The sequence below is a fragment of the Anguilla anguilla genome, chromosome 14 (assembly GCF_013347855.1).
Source record: "Anguilla anguilla isolate fAngAng1 chromosome 14, fAngAng1.pri, whole genome shotgun sequence".
NCBI lineage: Eukaryota > Metazoa > Chordata > Actinopteri > Anguilliformes > Anguillidae > Anguilla > Anguilla anguilla.
Window position 1 is genome coordinate 17849526 of NC_049214.1, and position 23683 is coordinate 17873208.

A 23683-nucleotide genomic window follows, 5' to 3' on the forward strand; every position below is an offset into this window, starting at 1 on the left:
AAAAGTACACATTAGAGAAGTGACTGTCAGGGCAAAATGTTGCTTGGGTAACCTACTGTAATGAAGGATTCTAAGACATTTATTCTTCTTATCACAAAGAGGAGCTTGACAAGAGTGTTTGATGTCTGGGCTTTTTTTAAACTTGTTTGTTCTTGGTTCCTGGTGTTTTTGATGTGTGAAGTGCTTTTATAGAAGTAGGTCTTAGGGGGGGTTGGTAATATGATGAGCTCTCATATCTCTTGCTCTCCTCACGGCTCAGCTATTGCCGCACATCCCTGTCCTTCAGGAACAGCAGCAGTCTAGATGAGAGCTCACTCTGTCGGCCTTGTGCCTAGATTATGTTACTTTTACAAATTTGCACATACATACATACATACATACACACACACACACACGCACAAACACACACACACACACACCCACACACACACACACACACACACACATACATACTCACATTCATTCTTATATAGTACGAAACACTGTGCTTAAAGAATTAATTTCATACTTGGAAAATTTATATCTGTGCCCTTTCTTCTGTTGTTGTTTACCTGAGCCATTTTCATCTGTCAAAATGTATTCAAAATAGTCGTCTTCTTGACCAACATTAAGTGACCATCAGTAATTTGAAATAAAGTATACAAGCCAAAAGAAAATAATGATTTTCTTTGCATTAATATTATCTTTTTATGCTACATACAGTATGCAACATATGCTAATGAGAAATTGTTGCAAAATATTGCATTAAATGTCAAAATCTTTTTTATAAATGCAGCGTTTACATAATTTATGCCAGTACTGTGTGTGTGCGTGTACGTGTGTGTGTGTGTGTTTGTAAATACATTTCGACATTTAAACAGACAGTCTTATTCAGAGTGACTCACACAATTCATAATTTTACATACTATTGATTTATACAGCTGGGCATTTTACTGAAGCGTATTACAGTAAGTACTTTGCTCAAGTGCACAATGGCAGAGCCTCACTTCTGAATCAAACTGGATGTCTGGATGTCTGGTAGGCAAATTAAAGATTTGCTTGCCCATCACCTATACTGTATGCAAAAGCTGGCCACCTTGTTAGATTTGAGGTCAACAGACGCATGTAAAGTTGTGAAGCTATGCTTCATTGACCCTTGACTGCAAGATAAACATACCCTGCTCATGTATGGGAGGTTTTCCACATTAAATAAGATGGCTTTAAACAAACCAGATAAGTGTTTCATGTGGTATCAATTTTTTTTTCTATACCTGTAACAAGACCTGCACTACAGCGGGACTTGGAGTAAGATCTTGTGGGCAGTCCTCTCCGATCGTATATTGCTTGTTCTCTCTCAAGCAACATGGCTGAAATGATTCCGGTATACGGCTGTCTAAGTTTGTGTTCAGCTTGTGTGGATCTGAATAATATCCCAGTTTTGTGTTATTAAATCTATATGAAGTGCTCATATCCAGCCATTTTAGGGGGGAAATGGATTTGAAAGGGATCCCACGAGTGATGGAGAGCTATTAACTGTAATTATTGATACCACTGGGATCTCTCTTAAGATGTATTTTGTAATTCTGTTCACTTAAAAGAAACATTGTGGACAAGACAAAATATGATTATACAAGGAATTATTTCATTTAGTTTAAATTTTCTATCACAGTATGGTATGAGCAGTGACGTTATATTGGTAAATCAACAGCCTGTACTAACAGTGTGGATTAAGCTGTGAGTTTGCATAATGATTGCATATGATTATTTATTGAAAAGTCTATGTGCTCTTTCAATATTTATCTAGCTGTCTTCATGTTAGTAGGAACATTGTTGTGCCAGTTGCTGCATATATCTGTATGGGAAAGAGTAGGACAGGCACTACTTTGCAGGTGCTGGGTTACAGATGTATGGGTTTATTGCCCATTTAATTTGCCTGTTGCATGTATTTGCATAATGTTCAATTTCGCATAAGCCAAACAGCAGAGTCCCAGGGGTTTTCATAGACTGACCAGACATTGACTAGGTGCATGCATCAGTGCCAGTGAGCTGAAATCCAAAAGCGCCATCTTGATGCTCTCCCTTTGCCTGGCAGGTCTTAGAATTCGGATCTTCAACTTCTGCCTGAAGCTGCTGACATGCCTCCTGTACACTGTTCGGGTTATGCTGGACAAATCGGCTGACAACTGGTCTCACTGGTAAGGTTCACCTCCTTCATCCCTGTGAAGAGAGGAGAAATTATGACCAATTATGCACCACTCCAAGGGGCTGTGTCTGACTAATATTTGATGTTATTGAGATTCTAACTTCTATACTGTGACTATATACTGTATACTTTATGACAGTAAACCCCCCATGTCTTTATACTGCAGTCTCTGGGACAGGCTCTTAAATGACTATCTTTGCAGGATTTGAGTTTATGTGTGATGACAGAAGCTGCCGCTCATTTATTAAAGGGGGTCTTAATTTATTTCAACCAGCTGTGACGTTTCAAGAGTAAGGAATTTCAACAGACCACATGGAGCTAAAGTTAGTAAGGTGGCATGACCCAAAGTTGATGTCCTCCCCCCCACCCCAATCCACACACACACACACACACACACACACACACACACACACACACTTACTACAGATCTGAAAGAGAGCAGATGCTTAGTCTGTAAACTAAATTTAGTGTATTGTAATCCTGTCTTCATGTTTAAAAATATTAAGCTATTCTAATTAGTTCTGAAAGTACATTATTATTATTATTATTATTATTGAATTTTCCATCGAATCCTCTTGTTTATTGTTTTGGAAAGGGGGGTTTTAAAGGAGCTTATTAACAGTATTTTGTGTTGCATTGAGTTAAAACTCAAGGATAAAATTTTGAAATTAATATCGTTATTTGATTTACGGCTCTGTTTACAACCAACCAAGTGCAATGTCTTTGCTTTTTTAATAGCCTACCTTTTTTCAAGGGTTCTTGGCTTTAGTTCAGAGGAGCTTTTATCTCTGCCTCGGTCAGGCACTGACTGGACAGGATTATGGTCACTTCCTATTGTGGGGCTGATGTATGGGGCAGGAGTGGCTCAACTGCACACATTGCCAACTGCTCGGAATAACAAGGCTCTCCTTGGTCGTCATGGAAACCACATAGAATGATTGTGTTGGTTATCCATAGTGCATTTTCAAGCTATTGACAGGGCCTCTGTTTCTCCTTTGTTCCCCTGTCCGTTATTAATTATCTCTGTAGTGCAGACTGTCAGTTGAACAAGACCACGTACGCAACAGGCATCAACTGGTAAGAGAGATCACATCAGAATGGTAAAAATCATTGTGTGTACCATTACACATTGTGTACCGTGAGATATGATTGTTGCCATTGTTGTATGTTTTGTGGATACTGTGAATAAAAATTATTACTGCACGTAAAAATATAATTTTCCTATTTAGAAATTGTAATTGTAAAATCTCTGAGTGCTTGTTATACACAGTGCATGTACAGGCTGTTGATGGGACCTGCATTTTCCATCTGTTCTGTCTCTCATTGAATACTTTTGTAGTGTGGACTGTCAGTTGAACAAAACCACATACTCAACAGGCATAAACTGGTAAGGGTGATCACACAGAGATAGGGAAAATATTACACTGTACCCCCATCTGTTCTCTGTTTGTCACCATTGGTAAATGATTTATGAGTACTGTTGGGACAATAAAGTTATTATTTTCTCTTATTATCTTTTGAAACTGTAATCTACTGCGTGTCTCAAAGTATGAAATTGTACTACATTGGAACCTACCGGGCCGATATTTGTCCTACTGTTTGTAAGGGCTGAATGGTGTAGATGAGTATTCCTGGCTATGTGCATGAGGAAGGCTCTCCTCTCATTCTGCCCCTCACAGGGAGGTGATATTCTGGGTTGACAGGAAGCTCTATGTGTGGGCGATACAGGTGAGAAGACATAGGAAAAAGACCAGCGTTTTAACTGGCAGCTGCATACCGCGGCTCTTGCAATATATACAGTAACTTACGATATACTCTGTTAAGTTTTTTCACAGTCCACATCCATTACTGCTCATACCATTTTCAAATATATAACAGTATATTGCCATGTTTTATGGTTTTAGAACAGACAGACCGGTAGACAGACACAGGCAATGATCCCTGAAGCTATGTATTCTCTTGACATGTTGTCTAAATTTGTTGTTCTCTTATGCTTCAGGTGATCGTAGCCTTAATCAGTTTTCTAGAGGCCATGCTCCTGACGTACCTCAGCTACAAGGTAATGTTCCTATCTCAAATGCTTTAATATGTATCACAAATGTGGAAAAAAGGCTATATAAAATAAATAATGTTGTAAGCTCAGAAATGTGTAAGAAATCATATTCTTTATATAAATACAGTTACTCAGTTTCCGAAAAGATTGCCCAATTATTTTAACTTTTAAAAAAAAATTGTATTTGCCCTAATTTTTATATAAAATCCTACACAAATAAATCTGCATTGCAACTATGACAGCATGTGAACAAAATTACATTTTAGTGTAGAACAATAATATGTGATTAGCAATTAATGGATATATGTATTTAACTAATAACAAATAATACAATTAATGATTCATGCCATTCTCTATATAGATGAGAATTTTATTTTTCTATATATAGCTGAGACAGACTGTTCTGAACGCCCATTAGTTTGTGCCAATAATTCTTGGCTTGGGTCTTTTATTTTTTTCCAATTTTATTTATTTAAGTGTTGGAAGTCTCAGAGCTCATAAAAAATGCCGTTGAAACATTTTTAGGAACTCTGGTAATGCTCCAACCTCAAATGCTTCAGTATCACAAGATTTTCAAAATGTGCGAAAAAAAAGCTATGTAAAATAAATAATTATATTTATATACAGTTATAATCATTTAATGATATATGCTCAAATATATGTAAAAATCAACTGCATTATACTTGTTTTACTCAGAAAGAAAATCTAATAAATGTAAATCTGAATTCACACATCTCAACCTTAAGGAATGGTATCTTGGCCTCTCATGACTTCCTGTTTCATTGGGGTACTAAAATGAGGTAGCGTACATGTAAAATCCATGTGTCCTTCATCATAATAAGCAAAGGCATGGAACTCTCAAATGAAACAATTCAAAGGGTTGTTGACCTACACAAACCAGGAGACAGTTACAAATAAATACATTTTAAGAAAATATAGCTACCACTTTCCACTATTACAGTAGGCTAATAATTTAGAAGTGTGAAGCCAATGGAACGGTGTAAAACCCGCCTGACAGATGAAGAGTGTGTCTTGTCCCCATGTTCAGTGAGGCAGATGGTTTTAGCAGTAAATATAAATCCAAGAGCCACAGTTGGATATTTGCTAAACTTGGTTACATCTTGGGGAAACAAAGCCCCTATATCAACCATCAGATACCACCTCACTGCCAGTAGGCTTTTTGGATATGTTGTCAGAAATGCGCAGACAAACATCAGTGGTGGGCTACAGTGAGTGAATGAAATGAGTGTAAACGTATAATTAAAAAGTGTTAATTTGGCTGATTTCACTGAATTACTGTTAAAATACAAAATGTGCACCATGGTGTAGCTCAGTGCTTGTATTATTTATCTTGTTGCCTTTTATTTAATTGTTATCATGAAGGGACTTATGGAGGGTAAATGCATTTGTTGGATGTCATGGTTGTACTGCATTTTTTTCTCATTTAAAAACTGAATTTCCATTCGGAATGAACCATGAACAGTATTAGTATTCTGTTTAATGTACTAATGTAATTGTATTGCCCTGATTCCAATTATGACTTCTAATATGTTCCAACAAAACAGATGTTCGTGGTCTTGCATTTTGAACCATACATTGAAAATTAAGTTATTTTGTGAGAAATAATTCAAGAGTTAAGAGTTTCTTTATGTTATAGTCATGCCCTCTACACTAGCAGCCTGGTAAATGTTTCATTCAGGGCAACATTTGGGAGCAGATGTTCCAGGTGTCATTTCTCTTGGAGATGATCAACACAGTGCCCTTCATCATCACGGCAAGTATTTGAACATTTGTGCATTTATGCAGATCTGTGTATTTCAATGTGCATATGCTGTGTATTTGTATACAAAATACAATCAATAAATTTAAGTATATTGATATGCATTTGTGTTCAGTCAACTATGACTGCATGTGAACAAAAGTACAAAACTACATTATAATGATAAGCAGTAAAATAAAATAAGCAATGTATGAATATATCTATTTAGCTAATAACAAATAATACAATGATTCAGGCTATTCTCTATATAGTTCAGAATTAGACTGTTCTCTCTATAGGTGAGAGACTTTTCAGAAAATTTGTGCCAATAATTCTTGGCTTGGGACTGTGCTTTCTTAAATTTAATTTATTTATTAAAGTGTTGGATTTCTCAGAACTCATGAATATGGAGTTTAATGATCACTAACTTTAAACTGCTCTTGCCTTGCTATATCTGCATTAATACATGCACCTTTAGAGCTTTGAGAAAGGATGGCAACCAGAATAAATTATGATAGACAATGGGTACAAATATGAAACAGCTAACTATCATTTAAAATATCCATGATATATATGGTGTTACGCAGCCATGGTGTTGAAAAAGAAAGATTTCTTCACTGCAGGTCCTCATCCCTTATTCTTTGCAGGAATGCATTTGAAATGTTTTTTGGTTGCTCTCCTGTAAACTATGATTGGTTAGTTTAATTAATCACAACAGTACACACCGCTGGCACTACCATCAAACGTGATTTACCGTGATTACTTTTTGTAATTGTGGATGGAGGAATCTGTTTAATAACCAGTTGGTAATTATTGTTTGCTACTTGTGTTCTGCAGATATTTTGGCCTCCACTGAGGAACATCTTCATCCCCGTGTTTCTCAATTGCTGGCTAGCCAAGTGTGCACTGGAGAATATGATCGTAAGTCTGCTCATATTCATAAGGGGCTGCAACTACCTACCCACCATTGGACTGTTGGACATTACTCAATATGGAAGCTGAGTAACAGAATAAAGGAAATGATTAGAGTGCTGCTTTTAAAACAAGAATTTTCTGTGCTTATGCCATTTCTAAGCCTAATGCAATGGTTCTTTCTGCCATTGTTCATGCAATCCTTTTTGCAATATTCCTGTAAAAGGCCCCTGCTAACCCCAATCTAGTTAGTCTGATGAATAATGAGTCATAGCTTCATTATTTGGGAGATAAAGCTTCAAAGCTTCAAATTCTGTGAATGAAGTAGTTAAGGTACCATTTTATCCATGAAGATACTGTAGATCTCACCCCCCAAACTTTGGGAAAACATCAAATGGTCCCCTCTGATATCCAATATTTTCATCTTGTTTTGGGTAGTACTGTAGTACCCCCCACCCCCCAAGAAAAATAAAACTTCAAACATTTCCTGTTTGTTGTCCTCTCCAAAAGTTGAAATGAGATCTACGTCCTTGATGTTACCAATATGCCAATATGTTATTTTACTCGGAGGGAGTAAATATAGGTTTATGGCAGTCAACTGTTTTTTTTTATCTAATCCTACTTTGATTTATTGATTACTTAATGTATAGCACAAAATGCAAGACCATACACTCTCCAAAGGTTTCAATACATCTTTCTCTCATAAAAGGTTACCTTGAAGTTTTCATTGCCCTTTACACAGTTGATGGTGAGGTGCCAGGATTTCTGAAGTAGAGGATCAGAAGCTTACTTAAGCAAAAGTCCTAACATGCGATCACCTGCTGTATAATCCTGTAACTCGATAGCTTGCGATATGAAAAGCTCTTGAAATGTATGTTCTTGTTCATGCTGTGTGATAAAAGGATTTGAAATATTGTATTGTGCACTTATTTTAGCTTAAAACAGCAGTGTGTCGAGGCTGTGATTGGCTTTAATTAGCTCTTATATGTGGGATTTTCAGACTGCCCTCAGCATGTAACATCATTTCACTGATATGCAAAAACATTTCATTCTGTTGGACTTAAATGAAAAAACACTCAAAGTGGACATTTTATAAATATACGTAGTTTGAAGAAAGCAAATCTATTTTAATAATTTATTCATCCTCAACTATTGCAAGTCGACTTACAAAGCTTATCTGTGTAGAAAATATTAGATTAAATTATGTATGATGCTGGACTCACAGCCATTGCACAGTTGATTTCATGATAATTATAGTTTCATAGAGCTCTCTGGGTGCATATTCAAACCCACTGTTTGGAGTGAAATCCTGGCATTGTCACTGCTGTATGTGGTTCAGAATCTCTCAAAGCAAAGAACAATCGGCTATAGTATTACCCAGGAAATGAGGGTTTCAGCCAATAGAGTACACCCCCACCCCAGTGACTCTTCCTCCTTAAAATTGCAATTGGACATACTGCATTAGGGTATAAAGAAACATTTGGATATCCGGCTGTCTGAAATAATAAACATAACCATTTGTCATAGCTGTTCCAGTTCAGAGTGGTATACAGTTGGATTGTTTGAGTGTCTCAGTTGTGTTTTTTTTCTCCTTCAGAATGATCTACACCGAGCCATACAGCGGACACACTCTGCCATGTTCAACCAGGTTCTCATTCTCATCTGCACCCTGCTGTGTCTGGTCTTCACTGGGTGCGTTCTGTTTTCTCTCTCACACTCTCTCTCTCTCTCTCTCGCTCTCTCTCTCTTTGTTTTTGTCTTTCTCTCATTGACTAAATTGGAAGTCAACCTGTGATCATGGTCCTAGAGCAGCATAATCAGAAGACTCAATAGAGATTAATTAATATTCAATTCATAAAAGTTAACTGCATAATATGTTAGTTGTGGTGTGATGAGGACCCTCTGGGCTGCGATAGATGGGCCTTTGGATCAGTTAAAAATGATTTTTCATGTTTTGTCCCAGGACATGTGGTATCCAGCATCTAGAGAGAGCAGGGAGGAACCTCAGCCTGTTCAAGTCCCTGTATTTCTGCATTGTTACCTTCTCCACTGTGGGATATGGCGATGTAACACCTCAGATCTGGCCCTCCCAGCTGCTAGTGGTCATCATGATCTGCGTTGCTCTGGTAGTGCTCCCTCTGCAGGTGGGGGACTTGACTTACATGTGTACAGAGTGAATTTACTAGCATACATATCTGTATTTTGAAATCAGTTATCTGTACAGTTTTTAAAATAGTTTGTATTTATATGGCAAGGTTTGTGCTTATTACATACATTCATACTCACAATATAAATAAGCCCTGACGAAATCAATAATCAGCGACAATGGCATAGTTTAGAAGACCAGTGAGATTAATACTTAATGGCCTGTCTGCTGTAAATTGAGAGTAAATAATGAGAGCTTTCAGCACTTCCTTAGGATGAACTCTCATGACTTTCCCTAAGGCAAGGTAACATGAAATTATGAGGCATGTAGTTTAGTCTCTCTAGAATTACTATATGCATAATTTACAGTTACTCAGGAAAGCAGGACACACATCATTTTGGAATGATGCCTGCACATTTCCTTTCAGATTTTTTTTTCTTGATATTTTAAAATACGCTGACCATTCACTTATATACAGAGTGATATTCAACCATTTACTTGCGTGTGTCTTGAATTTGTGACCTAGTTCTAATATGATGGCACATCTTCCTCCCGATTGGATATGTGTTGTGTATGATGTAGTTTGGGGTTGTAGACTAATTTTATTATGGCTGCTGTGTCTGTCTCCCAGTTTGAGGAGCTGATATACTTGTGGATGGAGCGGCAGAAGTCTGGCGGGAACTACAGCCGCCATCGTGCTCAGACAGAGAAGCATGTTGTGCTGTGTGTCAGTTCCCTCAAGATCGACCTGCTCATGGACTTCCTGAACGAGTTCTATGCTCATCCCAGACTGCAGGTAAATGTACAGTGCTCAGGAGGAAGCTGGCCATGGACTATAGACATCAAATGCAAACATGACAGATCTCACCTAACAAATTATATGAGGATACTTGAGAAAGAAGTAAATGCATCAATTTATTTGCAGTTGACGGCTGTATAATTGGTGCATCCTCCGTGGCCAAAATTGCCATTCAAATCCCCACATCAACCTTAATAAGGTGTCATTATCCATCTTGGAAACACAGCCAATATTACACCCAAGATCTCTGGCTTAGACACAGAAAAATGTGCTTTCTCTTTTGGCTCTTCATATTATTGCTGTGCTTTTTCACAGCTTGTCCATCTAAAGTCATCATTCATTTGCACTTGGTATAAAATTCAGCAGCATGCATGCAAACATTGTGCTCCACCTGTCCTCTCTGATCTCAGCTAATTTGATATTCACCGTACGATCTCTTCCTGTAAAGGCCTTTGCCAAATATTATGCAATGGGTTCTTTGTCACCATTATACTCCCTCTCACACATACAAAATTAGACTCTGTTATTTCACGGATCAGGCATACTGGTGTGTTTCACCTTCTCACTAACTGTGGAATATCAGAGATTCACAGTTCATTAGAACCTTCAAGATCTTGGTTTAAAATGTAACTTTTCATCTTCAGGTTCACTTGTGAAATACTCCTCTGGAAGTGACCTTATGTTTTTCTGTGTGAACATATTAATCATTTCCCATACCAATATTATTAATTTCTTTACTGCTGGTTTTGGAGTTTGAATTCAGTTTTTTTGAAAAGTCAAAATAAAATTTTGTGTGATTTGTGTATATTAGTGAAGGCCATCCAAACAACTAGGGATCATTTTCTTACATAACAGCCCTTGGGACCTTTTAGTACCTTGAATATATTCTGAGTTCCTTTGTTCCTTCCTAGCATGCTAAATAGATAACAGTAGACCCTTGTGCACCCTCTCTTCCTATAGGATTACTACGTGGTGATACTCTGTCCCACGGAGATGGACATCCAGGTGCGTCGAGTCCTGCAGATCCCACTCTGGTCCCAGAGGGTCATCTACCTTCAGGGCTCTGTTCTCAAGGACCAGGATTTAATGAGGGCCAAGTGAGTTTCCAATACTAACATGCTACCTCCGATCAGGGCCTCCAAACAACGCAGAAAGTGGAGCGTCCTGCTTTCTTACCCGCATACTCCCTGGTTTTCAGAGCTCCTCAAAAAAGTAAAGCTCTTTTACACGCGCAAGGAGGGAGACTCCCTCCCCTCTTAATTATACACACCTGCTACATCCCATCTCTATTCCCCTCACTGCTGAATGATCACTGACAAGCCCCTCTGATCTCCATGATGGTCATTCAGCCCATAAATTGCATCTGTAGGTCAGCTCTGCTTGTTAAACTCATTTATTTGCTGCGACAGAGCCACTATTTAATTACGTTTAATTTCACCCACGATGGTAGCTCTGCCCTCCTCTGAAAGGATCAATTACCAGGCCGAGCTGTTTATCTTAAGACACTGTTTCTAGTATCTCATAGCAGGAAGGCTTACTAGAGAGGGCAATGTCTGAACAAAAATCCCTATGATGCTTAACATCAGTTTACCGTACAGATTTAGCCTTTCCTCCATGATGTCAAGGCTTTCCTTCTCCATTTTGTCAGGAACGTCATTTGACATTTTTCTAGCCCATTTATGAGTGTTCCTCATGTTTATTCATTCAGTCATATAAAAGAGGCCTTTGTTGACACTGACAGAATTTCTCCACTCTGCCAGAGTGTAACACAATATGCTCTGCACTGGAAAACCTTTGCTTTTGAACTAAACATCTAACTAGTGTGCCCATAGTTCTAACTCTGTTCCTTTAAATGAATGCTTTCCAACCCAGTGATTTCTATTGAACAGTATGTCTTCCTCCTCTGTATTGTTATGGTAACTTTGAATATTGTTCAAAGGCATACTAACAGCCATGGCCAACACACTTCTTCACATTATTTAGACCACAGGATGCTGCTTTGCTGTAGGTATCACCCACAGTGCAGTCAATACCTTTCTGTTATGTTTTCCTGCTCAAATGCATTTCTAATCATTATGGTTGAAGTTATTTTTTGAAGGATGTCTGCCCTGTGGTAGGAGGTGGAACTCCTGGTGTTACTGCTGGTGACCTTCAGCGCAGTGCTACCTGACTGTGTTATTGATGCATGTCATTTAAAGGCTATTCAAATACCTCTCTCTCTCTCAGTCACACCCTGCACTCCTACAAAATTTGACATTTCATTTTGTTTAGAAAGCTCCATTTAACCTTTCCCATGAGATAATGGTGTTGCTTTCTTTTTTAAAATGAACCATCATATGAAACAACATTTTGCTCATTTTTGCTATACAAAAATGTTCTGAATATATTTAACTGCAGGTGTATGAGATGTAAACTATGTGTTTTGTCATGTAGATTTCTAATATGCCAATATGCTTGTTCAAGACTAATTCTATTGAAATAAAAAATATTGAATAAAAAAACTGTAGATGGATACAAAAGGACATAAAAAAGTTATGAATTAGAATTATCTCAGAACACAGCAATAGTTATCTATCCAACAGTCATATATTTATTCAGACCATGCTAGCATTCATCTTTGAAAATAAAAAAAACACTTTTCAGTTTTCTGTTCAGAAGCCTGCCTGATTATTTATTCTTTGTAGATATGCAGCCATTGCTTATCATGGCATTTACATTTCTAATAAATATATACTGTACTTATCTTCCAGTTTTCCATGCTGAAATAACTTCACTCTGATTCAGTCTATCCTCAGTCTGCTTTCCTCTATTTGCTGCTGTCTGAATCGTTTATTCCCGTCTTCCGCAGGATGGACGATGCAGAGTCCTGTTTCATTCTGAGCAGCAGGAATGAGGTGGACCGAACTGCTGCAGTAAGGAGGAAGTAGTGGGGCATTTAACTTTCATTTTCCGCACTGTTATCACAAATCTCCCTACTGTTGCAGGATTGCAGTCATAATGAACAACTCTACTTGATACATTGCTTCTTGTGAATATGTTTAAATATTTAGGCAGAGGAAATTACACTGTGGACAATGTAATTTTAAAAAATCACCCAAAGTACTAAAAAGTACCAGATTTTACTTAACCATAAATTGCAAACTGTCCATAATAACATACATTATGCGTAGCCAATCAATTCTACTTGTATTTAAATTTTTTTTTTTTTGCTATGAAGTCTTTATTATTGTATTCTTAAAGTACTCTTACTGAATTATATCTGCACAGTATTCATATCAACAAGTATGGTTTACGTTTATCGTACAACTAAAGCTTAAGAAAAGAAGAAAGTTTTTAGACAAATAAAAGTTCAGATAAGCATCAGTAATTCTCTATTAAACAAACAGGAGGGAAGACACTAAATTAGCTGCTGAATATGAAGTCATTGCATGAGCTCAGTAATTGAATGTCTGCTACTCACTAATGACATGAATGCTGCTCCATGCCATTCTCTTTAATAGGAGAACCCTACAACCTTCATTTACAAACAATAAAAATTAAACACCAAAGAAAATGCTGATGCAGACACATTACACCAGTTGCTATTACCTAATAATATCAATCATCCTTTACATCAGTTTGGCTCTAGTATTAAACTTTCACTGGAATGCAAGAGAAGCTGTTCGATGAGCAGTGATTGACTCTCTGCATTCCTCTGTTGTAGGACCACCAGACCATCCTGAGAGCTTGGGCTGTAAAGGACTTCGCTCCAAACTGCCCGCTTTATGTCCAGATCCTCAAACCAGAGAACAAGTTTCACGTGAAGTTTGCTGGTGAGTCCTCATGCAATCGTCATTTTACTAGGGAAACGGCTGAATAACATTTTGTATTTCCACTCATTCAGTTACTGTTTACTATTCTGGTCATGAGCCTGAACTCCCATCTGATATGTGCAGCACTTGCCCTTTTATTGTGAGGGAGTTGGAGTTTTGGGAGACCAACCGCGACTGAACAGGGGGGTTCTTTAAGCTATTAACCAGAGGTAAAATAGCCACAAAGTCTCAAGAGACAAGGGAAAGGAAAACAATACTCCTTAGGGAGAGTATCCCAAAGATAAGCTCTACACAACCCACGTACTGGGTAAAAGAACTAAAGCTTAAGGAGTATGAAAATAAAACAACTGCCGGAGCAGAAAACGGGGCAACTCAAAGAAAACAGACCTCGAACCGAGGCTGAAAAAGTAAAACCCTAAAGAAAGAATACTGAGCTTAGATTGTGGCACTGACTTGTTGCCAACAATCTAAAAAAGCTAAAGACTGTTGTGCTAATTTTATAGCCACAACAATCCAATATCGCAACTCAATCCTTTACCTTTACCTTTACCTTTACCTTTACCTTTACCTTTACCTTTACCTTTACCTTTACCTTTACCTTTACCTTTACCTTTACCTTTACCTTTACCTTTACCTTTACCTTTTTACCTCGCTTGACAGAATACCGGCTTTCGTGCAACATAAGTGACACTGAAGCAAAGCTTATCGGCTTGCTCAGGGTTTAAATAGAATGCCAACAGGTGCAAATTGTAAAAAGAAATTTGCACGTGTATAATTTAATCAACTAAATGGCCATAATAACTGAAGAAAAGGCGCATGAAAAAACCAATGGCCGTAATAACTGAAGAAAAGGCGTATGAAAAAACCAATGGCCGTAATAACTGAAGAAAAGGCGCAGGTAGGAAAATAAATGGTGGTATCAGCCAAAACCATGACATTTATAAGATACATGTATCTGAATAACTTAGATCAGTAATTGTGTAAAAAAAGAGCAAAAAAAAAAAAGAGAGTACATTATGTTTCAGTATTCCTGCATTGTATAGTGATACTTGGGTACTACAGGTGTGATCCCGATGGGCCCATAAATTATTAAAGTTGTTCACAGAATTATGTTGCTGTGCAGCTGGATAACAGGCAGAAATTGGAGCTGTTGGAATGACAGAGTGAGAGCGTAAACCATGTGGGTTATTATAGACATTATTAAAGCTGTTTAGAGGGACAAAATACATGGCATACTGACCATCAGATTTCTCTGGTATGAGGGCTTATGGCAGTCAAATCCTGCAGGAGAAGCAAGGACAGCTGACATTTTCTACCATGGAATTTAATATTTTAAGAGAAGAGGTGGTAGAAAAAGTGTGTCGCATAGCAACCAATTTCCAAACATAAAATTTGAATATAATAATGGGTTGACATAAAAATAAGCCCTTGAAGCCCTTTGAAAATTTTTCGAAGCAGTGGGTGTCAAAATTATAATCACACTGCAACCTATCAGCCTTGGTTCAGTGTAGCTACCCAGAGGTTTTTCACATTGAATAATGAAAATGCCATAACATCCCACCTGCCTTAGACCATAGAGGAGTGAGTGGTATTTTCACTGCGGTGCAAAAATACAAGTTACATGATTCTGAACGGGTGATTTAATTAATTCCAATAGAAAGCCTCAGCAGCCAATGTTCATGAATTAGAAAGCACTCAAACAGTGCAGTGTCAGCCCCTATCTCTGTGGAAATAATTATGATGACTTTGATGACTTTGATGACATCCTCTTTTGCTTTCACTGGAAGTATTCAGTGAGGTGGAATACATACACACCATTTTGGCTCTTAACTGTGTTTTTGGGTTGTGCTTCAGATCATGTCGTCTGTGAAGAAGAGTTCAAGTATGCCATGTTGGCCCTGAACTGTGTATGTCCTGCAACATCCACACTGGTCACACTCCTTGTTCACACATCCCGTGGACAGTAAGTACCCATAATGCTCTGGGTGTTCATTGATGCAGATGTTTTCATCTTCATTTCAGTATTGCTGTAGCAAAAAAAAGAAAAACCTAAAGAAAAATATATTATAGAGATATGCTCCATGCTAAGAAGCACTCAAATAATGTTAAATGTATAGTTTTAAAGCCACTCAGATAAGTGCCCTGCCAGAGCGACAAGGCTGAAGATTTCCAGAACTCTTCTGCCAAACCTTCATTTATTAAACAACTGGGGCATCTTTCTAGAAAGGTTTTCTTGAGATAATTCATTCTGTTCAGAATTTACACACATGAAGAAATTTTTTGATCTATCCGCTATATTTTCACATGTAATTCATAAGGACCTTTTCTTCAGAAAGATGTTAGGTGGTATTGTGTGGTATGGAAGTGGTGTAAAAATTGTGCGCAGTTAGGAATGTTTGACATTTAAATAAAACGGTTGAATTTACGTCTGTCTTGCAGTGTTCTCACCATTAACTCTGAGATTTTTAGAAACTGATCAATATGGATTGTCAGAATCCATACTGGGCCCTGGACTGAGTTCAAATGAGGACTTTTCTGAACGGGAACTGGGCACCGATTTTTACAATCCCTGGACCATTTGCACAAGGCAACTGCTGTGTCCTGATGAAATTGGATTGTGTGTGTGTGTGTGTGTGCCGTTTGGCAGACTGAAAGAACAGAAAATGGCAGAGCAGAGGCACTCTGTCAGCCTCTATTATAGGCGGAGGTGCCAGAGTTCTGTGCATAGCACTCAGATCCAGTGACACTAATAAAAGTTGGAAAAAGTCCATGAATCTGTTTCTGGAGCCTGTCTATGCTGCCGCTTTCCTCCAAGCAGACTGCTGACCCTCAACTTTAGACTGCACGGTGGTTCTCTTCCCATCCCTATGCCATAGCGCTCCCTCCTTTTGTGCTAATTTAAGTTAGGAATTTTGATGATTTTAAGTTCTATTTTTATGCTTTTAAGTTTCTGTTCTTAGGGCACGCTATGGTCTGTATGTATTTTAACTTTTTGTATTTTGGCTCTTTGTTAGCATAGTTAATGTGGCCTAGTGCTTTTGTGATGGTGCATCCATACCCTCTAGTGTGGGAACACTGTTTGCCAGGTCTGGCACTATTGGTCTTATTAATCAGGTGAATGTACTTCTGTTTCTGTGTTAGTTTAAGTCGATCTGATAAAAGCTTCTGCTAAATGAATGCAATGTAATGTTACTTAGTGTAATGTCATGTAGTAAATATAAGAACAAAATATTGTCTGAAAACTTAATTATCCTCCACTTGGATTTATTTGAAGCTACATTTATGTCAGCATCTCAAAGGTGCTGCTTGACCTGCACCTGGTGCATTTGTAGTTGAAGAAGAAATAAGATGTGTATACAGTATGCATTTACAAAGCGCTGAAAAGAGCAAAGCTTACAAGAGACACATGCAATTCCAAAACTGAGGTGGCAGTGCAGTATAATGGGTATACTGCACTGTATAATGGGTAAGGACTTGGTCTTGTAACTTAAACGTCGCAGGTTCGATTCCAAGGTAGGACACTCCCATTGTTCCCTTGAGCAAGGCACTTAACCTGCATTGCTTCAGTATATATCCATCTGTATAAATGGATGTAATGTAAATACTATGTAAAGAAACAAGAAGTTGTGTAAGTCACTCTGAATAAGAGCATCTGCTAAATGCTTGTAATGTAATGTAAATGTAATGTAAAATAGGTGTCAGTGATTCAAATGATACACTATGAAAATGTAGCTGTTGTCTCAGTTGTTATGTTCTGTAAAGATTGAATGAGACTGAAAATCCCAGCAGTGAAATTTGAAACGTTTGGTAGGATTTGATGGGAAGTAATTGCGACTTTTTCCTTCACATTCAATCATTATTATGAGCCAGCTCCTGAGGAGAGTGGATCCTGTTAGCAGCTAGTGATGGTGTTTACTAGGGCAAGATTGACCTGCTGCTCAGAGGAGGCTGATAAAAAAGCATAAGAAATTTAAATTAAATGAGAAAACAGAGAGGGAGATCAGGACAATTAGTCAATCTCTTGATCCACAAAAGAAGCTGACCAAAGGTCTTGATGAATCCAGCAAGCTTTGTATCTCCTGTGTATGTTGTGGTGTGTGTCTGTGGTGTTGCATGCATGTGTGACATTTTCTCCTCACCTGTTAGTGAGAAAGGCAGAATACCGATGCTTTGCTGTATTAATATGAATTTAAAGAGGTTTCAATAAGCAACAAGCAGTGAGCTTAATAAGGCAGAGTGTAAAGATAAAAGCAGCAATAACAAGACAATATCATGGGAGGATGAAGTGGTTTACAATGGTTAATGTCACGGTTAGAATGAATTCATTATTGTTGCTGTCTGAGGAACATGTCTTTGATGCAGTTGCATGATGGGAAGGATTTGTGTGTTAAGGCAGGTATTTTATTGTAGGGAAGGCCAGCAATCCCCCGAGCAATGGCAGAGAATGTATGGCCGTTGCTCAGGCAACGAAGTCTACCACATCCGCCTCAGTGACAGCAAGTTCTTTGGGGAGTATGACAGCAAAAGCTTCACCTATGCCTCCTTCCATGCTCACAAGAAGTGAGTAACCTATGTATGCCTGTGCTGAGGGTGGGTGTATGTGTATATGAATGTGTGTGTGTGTGTGTGTGTGTGTGTGTGTGTGTATGTGTATATGAATGTGTGTGTGTGTGTGTTTCTAAGTGTATGGAGGTGTCTGAAAAGGCTAGTCAATTAAAAGGAAGAAAATCACATTAAATGTCCATTGGGAAACGCTAAGGTGAGTGTTTTCCAACTATACATTTCAGTTCAGGATAATATGAATTAATTGGTGAATTGAGGGTAGAAAAATAACTGCATTCTTCTTATTGGTGCTGCTCTCAGTAAGAGGAACAGCTGTGCTGATTGAGTCTCTTATCCCCCTCAGGTATGGCGTGTGCTTGATCGGAGTGAAGAGGGAAGACAACAAGAGCATCCTGCTGAACCCTGGCCCACGCCACATCATGGCCGTCTCTGACACCTGCTACTACATCAACATCACCAAGGAGGAGAACTCCGCCTTCATCTTCAAACAGGAAGAGAAGCACAAGAGGAAGGGGAAGTCACCGGGCGGCCTGTACGACGCCCCCTCCCGCCTCCCCGTCCACAGCATCATCGCTAGCATGGGTGAGCCGGGCATGCAGGGGAGTGGCCTCTCTCCCAGGCAGTGGGATGCATGCCAAAACCATCCTTTCACTAGCTGGAGTATTGGAGTTCTCTCACGTTCACTCAAAGTATTTCAGCTTGACAGCTGGAAGGGCACTTTAGGTCCAGCAAACTGTTTTGGATTGTTTGGATAGTTGCCAATTGACTGTTGTATCCAGGCTGTAGTTTTTTCATGCTTTTTTTGACGGTTCTTTGTGCCTGTGTTACACATCTCGCATGTGCAAGCTGACTGTTGGCTTTTTTCACTTATTGCGTCTGTTTGATTTTAATAACTTTGGTCAGTTCACTGCTTGTGGTAAGTTTGTGCATGTAGTTTTTGTAGCATTGTGGAACAAGGGATGTTCTAGAAAATGTTCAGGTTCTTATAATTTTCAATCTTGCAATTATATTTTTACCCACTTTTATAGCAAAAAAGCATATAATTTTAGACAAAAGGTATACTCACTTATCCTGGTCAGGGTCATAGAGGGTGCCCAGCGTACATTGGGCAAAAGGCAGGATTACACCCTGGACAGGTCACCAATCTATCGCAGGGCACACACACCATTCACTCACACACTCATACCTATGGGCAATTTAGAGTCTCCAATTAGCCTACCTGCATGTCTTTGGACAGTGTACCCGGAGTAAAGCCCACGCAGACACGGGGAAAACATGCAAACTCCACACAGAAAGGCCCAGGCCGGGATTCGAACCCAGGAAGCCACATTCAATAAAAACAAAATAAACAGTAGTTTTGATAATATTTTCACTGCAACATATTTTTGTCATCCAAGTCACTTGTATTATAAAACTTAAATACTTAAGCTAGTTTCTGCCAGGTCACATGAGGTTATAAATCCTTATCTTCCTGCTTTTCTGAAGAGCAGTTAAGGGATTATTATTATTATTTTCTTTATACAGTTGGCAGAATATCACTAGTATAGTTCCGCCTTTTAAAAAATTTGGATCCATATTTTTATTTTATAAAAAACTTGGTGGCTTTGAGACTAGCATGAGGATTCATAGGCCTTGGAATACAACTCGGTGCCATTTCCAAGTGAATATCTGCTATTTCAGCATGCATTACTGAATATCAAATGAAAGTGAATCAAAGAAGAAAAACACTGCTTCTTATACCATCTGACTGGGCAAGAGGTTACAAGACAGCTTACTAAAATGCATGTTGTAACAGATGGTCCCAGCTTAGTTAAACACATAAATTAAACATCATAGCTGTCCTGAAATTATTTTGTGTTACCCATGCATGGGCCTGTGGGATTCTTGGGGCGATGTCGGGCTGTAGGGTTCAGGGATTGGGTTTCCAATTGCACTACTTACCACTGCAGGAAGGAAGAGGTCCTATCTGCATATAAAGATAAGCATTGCGCCCCTGAGAATGTCTTATCTTCCATGGAGAGGATAACAGTATTTAGAAGAGAACAGAAGAATATTAAACGGTTTCATGTATTATACTCTGCTGAGTCAGCACAGACTCTGCTCTTGCGATACATATTCATGCACTGTGCTGTCTGTCACTGCTGTGAAGGTGTGTAGCCCTGAGGGGCCACTCTGATAGAGGTGTGCTAATTGGTTGCTATTCACCCGCAGAGCTCTGTGTCTGTAGTCACACGAAAGCAGGAGTTAGATTCTGGCCTCGGTTAGTGGAGCTGAGGGACCTGGTCCAATCCCTGATGTTTAGTAAGAAGCTTTATTTCATAAGGGGTGCAGATTCCCTAGGAAGGCAGGAAAAGGGCCAGTTAAAAAGAGGATGATTGGACAGCACACCAATAGTTTCAAAAGAATGTTTATTCCTAATTGATTTGTCAGGCAACTTACAGCACACATTTCCATGTCAAGATTGAACAAAAAGTTATAATGAACTCAAAGAAATTACCAGAAATATATGACCGATGTCATTATGCGTACATTATTAAATGGTGTTTACCACTGTCTGATTTAAAATTATTTGTGGAGCAGAGTACGTCGTAGTATTAGTGTCTGTTAATATTACAGTATTTGTGGTTGCAATCTTATTCAACATTGCACCAAATGTTTGTATTTCCTCTGCACCACCATGATACCCTAGTGTAGTTAATTTAAAGGGTTTGATGTGATACAATGGAGCACCACTTCATACCCACTCCTGGACAGAAAAGAGGTGTTGTTCTCATTGCAGGAACAGAAAAAGAGGTGTTGTTCTCATTGCAGGAACAGAAAAAGAGGTGTTGTTCTCATTGCAGGAACAGTAGCCATGGACCTGCAGAGCACAAACCCGCCCGACAGCAGCAGCAGCAAGCTGGCCCTGCCCACGGAGAACGGGTCCGAGAGCCGGCGGCCCAGCATCGCCCCCGTGCTGGAGATCGCCGACTCTGCCGCCATCCTGCCGTGCGACTTCCTCGGTGACCAATCGGAGGACGAGATGACCCAGTCGGACGATGAAGGGTCATCCATTTGCGAGTGAGTCGCTGCCTTTGGGAGGAGCCTAGGTTAAAAGGGGGCGGGCTCAGACGAGCTGATGACTGTGGGAGGCGGAAACCTCGATTAATTATCCTCTCAGATGAGTCATTTAATTGCACTTCCTATTGTGAGCACTCAGTAGCTGGTTAGTGTGGGTGTACAGGAAGGCAGAAGGTGCCCTGGGTAGCTTTCATTAGCCACTTTGCTTTAACATGCTGATGGGAGGCCATGATTAGTTTTCCACCTTTGTGACACGCAGACAGAATAGAGTACTTTGAAATCCTTGTTCAAGGCATATCGCAAAAAATACATAATTGCAAAGGATGTATCCATTTTCTTTCCAGAATAGCACAGTGCCTGCTTTAGGAACACATACAGTAAGGACATCTAATGCTGTTAAGCGCTTAACAGCGAGAACTGATCCTGGAAATGAACCTTAAAAAATGTTATAGCTTAACTCATATATTCTCACGTTGTTGGTGGATACACTCAGGTTATGTCTTTATGTTATGAATTAAATCGAAGTTGGAAAATGTCATTCTCGATTAATGACCGCCTGGCTCTGCTGGCTCAAACTATATCCAGCTGACAAATCAAAACATCTCTCATCAAGATATACAGTTATAGGACCTCTGCTTAACAGATGATTTAAGATTTGGTGTTTTCTGCGACATTCTAATATACACAACACCAAGAGAATTTATGGTTATTAAATTACAACTCATGATTTTTCACTCTATATTATTCAGTATGGAGCATTTTAATTCTGGATTTTCTAATGTGGCATTCGCACGCCAACATTTCAGTGTGTGTATGTTTGTTCTTTGATAGTATTTGATAAACAAAACAGCAGTCATTTGTTAAAAGGTAAAATATCTACCCTATTTGCTTCCACTGACCTATTTGCTGCACACACACTCACAGACACATGTTTGTTGCTTCTCTTTCTATCTTGTCTTATTTGTTGCTTCATGCAAAATATTCACTATTTTTCATTCCAAAGAGAGAGAGCAGTATCATTCCAAGCAGACTAGCAATTATCCCCCGTGAAGACTCTTTTGTCTCCACACAACATAATGCAGCAGATTCAAGGGGTCTATTCATGAGTTTGATTTCCAGCAGTACAATTGCACCCTGCCAGCTTTCAGGGACTTGTGTGTGTGTGTGTTTGTGTGTTATACTTGTATTAAACTTGTTTTAGAGAAAGCTGACCTGGTTGGACACAAGTTTGCTGATGAGTCACACCAGCTTCCTCACCCTGTGTCCATCCAGCCTGTACATGTCAGCTCAGTCAGTACCAATATGTGGAGAAAACAGCAGGAGCTGTGTCAGGTGATGGTTTGTGCTCGCCATTGCGTGATTCTGCACCACCCCCTTGTGGAATCATTATGCCAGTGCAAATTATTCCACAAGTGCCTTTTCACTTATTTTAGAAAAGATAGATGAGGCACATACACACACACACACACACACTCACACAATATGAAATAATAATATAATTATTTCATTTTTCCCCACTCAGGTATGTGAAAGGATACCCACCCAATTCCCCCTATATTGGGAGCTCCCCCACCCTCTGCCATCTGCTGCCCCAGAAAGCCCCGTTCTGCTGCCTGCGACTGGACAAGGTGAGGAGGCTAAAGGGGACTCTGCAGGGCCCTTCTCTCTAGCACTACCTCTTCCTTTACATCACACACTTACCTTCTTTCTGTTTTTGCCACCTGCTCAACTGCATTATGTTTTATTTGGAAAGAGCCAGTCGTAAATGAGACTTCAGGTGGCTCTCTCTCTGGAGTCATTTGTATGCATATGAGAATAGAATAGCTGGCGGAATCTGTTTTTGTTGTGTAAAGTCAAGTTATGCTTTCTCCATTTTGGCTCTTTTTATGATCGGTGGGAAACGTGACAAAGTGGTTAGGGAACTAAGAGAGAATGAATAACATTCTGCTGGTGTGAAACAAACGGAACAGTGATGTTGTGCCCCTGAATAAGTAATAAACATAATGTAATGATTGTCCTCAGTCAATAATTAAATGCAAAAAAAAGAAATGATGCTAGCCACTGTGAATAATACTGTTTAATTAATGTTTTTTAAGTTGCCATTCGTTTGAAAATGTTGATAACCGGAGGGTTTCAAAGCACAGTGTGTACATATTTTGAACATGTTACATGAGCGTGTTTAACTTTACGTTCTGCTCGCTATTATTCAATGCTCAGGGCTGCAAGCACAACAGCTTTGAGGATGCCAAAGCCTACGGCTTTAAGAACAAGCTCATCATCGTGTCTGCCGAGACGGCGGGGAATGGCTTATATAATTTCATTGTTCCTCTTCGAGCCTACTACCGGTCCCGAAAGGAGCTGAACCCTATCGTGCTGCTCTTGGACTACCCGTAAGTC

The 23683-nt window shown here is 39.1% G+C and overlaps 1 protein-coding gene across 15 annotated transcripts in view; it reads left to right on the top strand.

Annotated features, from left to right (window-relative positions):
• The window catches only part of kcnt1 (potassium channel, subfamily T, member 1), a 76195-nt gene that overhangs the window by 38858 nt on the left and 13654 nt on the right, over nucleotides 1-23683 (top strand). For 10 of the 15 annotated variants that reach the window (XM_035390683.1, XM_035390684.1, XM_035390676.1 and 7 more), the window contains 19 exons: nucleotides 2072-2174; nucleotides 3212-3259; nucleotides 3522-3569; nucleotides 3862-3910; nucleotides 4182-4241; nucleotides 5935-6009; nucleotides 6832-6915; nucleotides 8504-8598; nucleotides 8870-9050; nucleotides 9684-9848; nucleotides 10812-10948; nucleotides 12700-12763; nucleotides 13555-13663; nucleotides 15518-15626; nucleotides 18056-18223; nucleotides 18570-18808; nucleotides 21070-21286; nucleotides 22809-22914; nucleotides 23504-23676. In XM_035390683.1, coding sequence (XP_035246574.1) covers nucleotides 2072-2174; nucleotides 3212-3259; nucleotides 3522-3569; nucleotides 3862-3910; nucleotides 4182-4241; nucleotides 5935-6009; nucleotides 6832-6915; nucleotides 8504-8598; nucleotides 8870-9050; nucleotides 9684-9848; nucleotides 10812-10948; nucleotides 12700-12763; nucleotides 13555-13663; nucleotides 15518-15626; nucleotides 18056-18223; nucleotides 18570-18808; nucleotides 21070-21286; nucleotides 22809-22914; nucleotides 23504-23676 — 2230 coding nt within the window. The remainder of the gene's footprint in view (nucleotides 1-2071; nucleotides 2175-3211; nucleotides 3260-3521; nucleotides 3570-3861; nucleotides 3911-4181; nucleotides 4242-5934; nucleotides 6010-6831; nucleotides 6916-8503; nucleotides 8599-8869; nucleotides 9051-9683; nucleotides 9849-10811; nucleotides 10949-12699; nucleotides 12764-13554; nucleotides 13664-15517; nucleotides 15627-18055; nucleotides 18224-18569; nucleotides 18809-21069; nucleotides 21287-22808; nucleotides 22915-23503; nucleotides 23677-23683) is intronic. The other 5 variants (XM_035390677.1, XM_035390679.1, XM_035390686.1 and 2 more) reach the window with 2 other exon arrangements.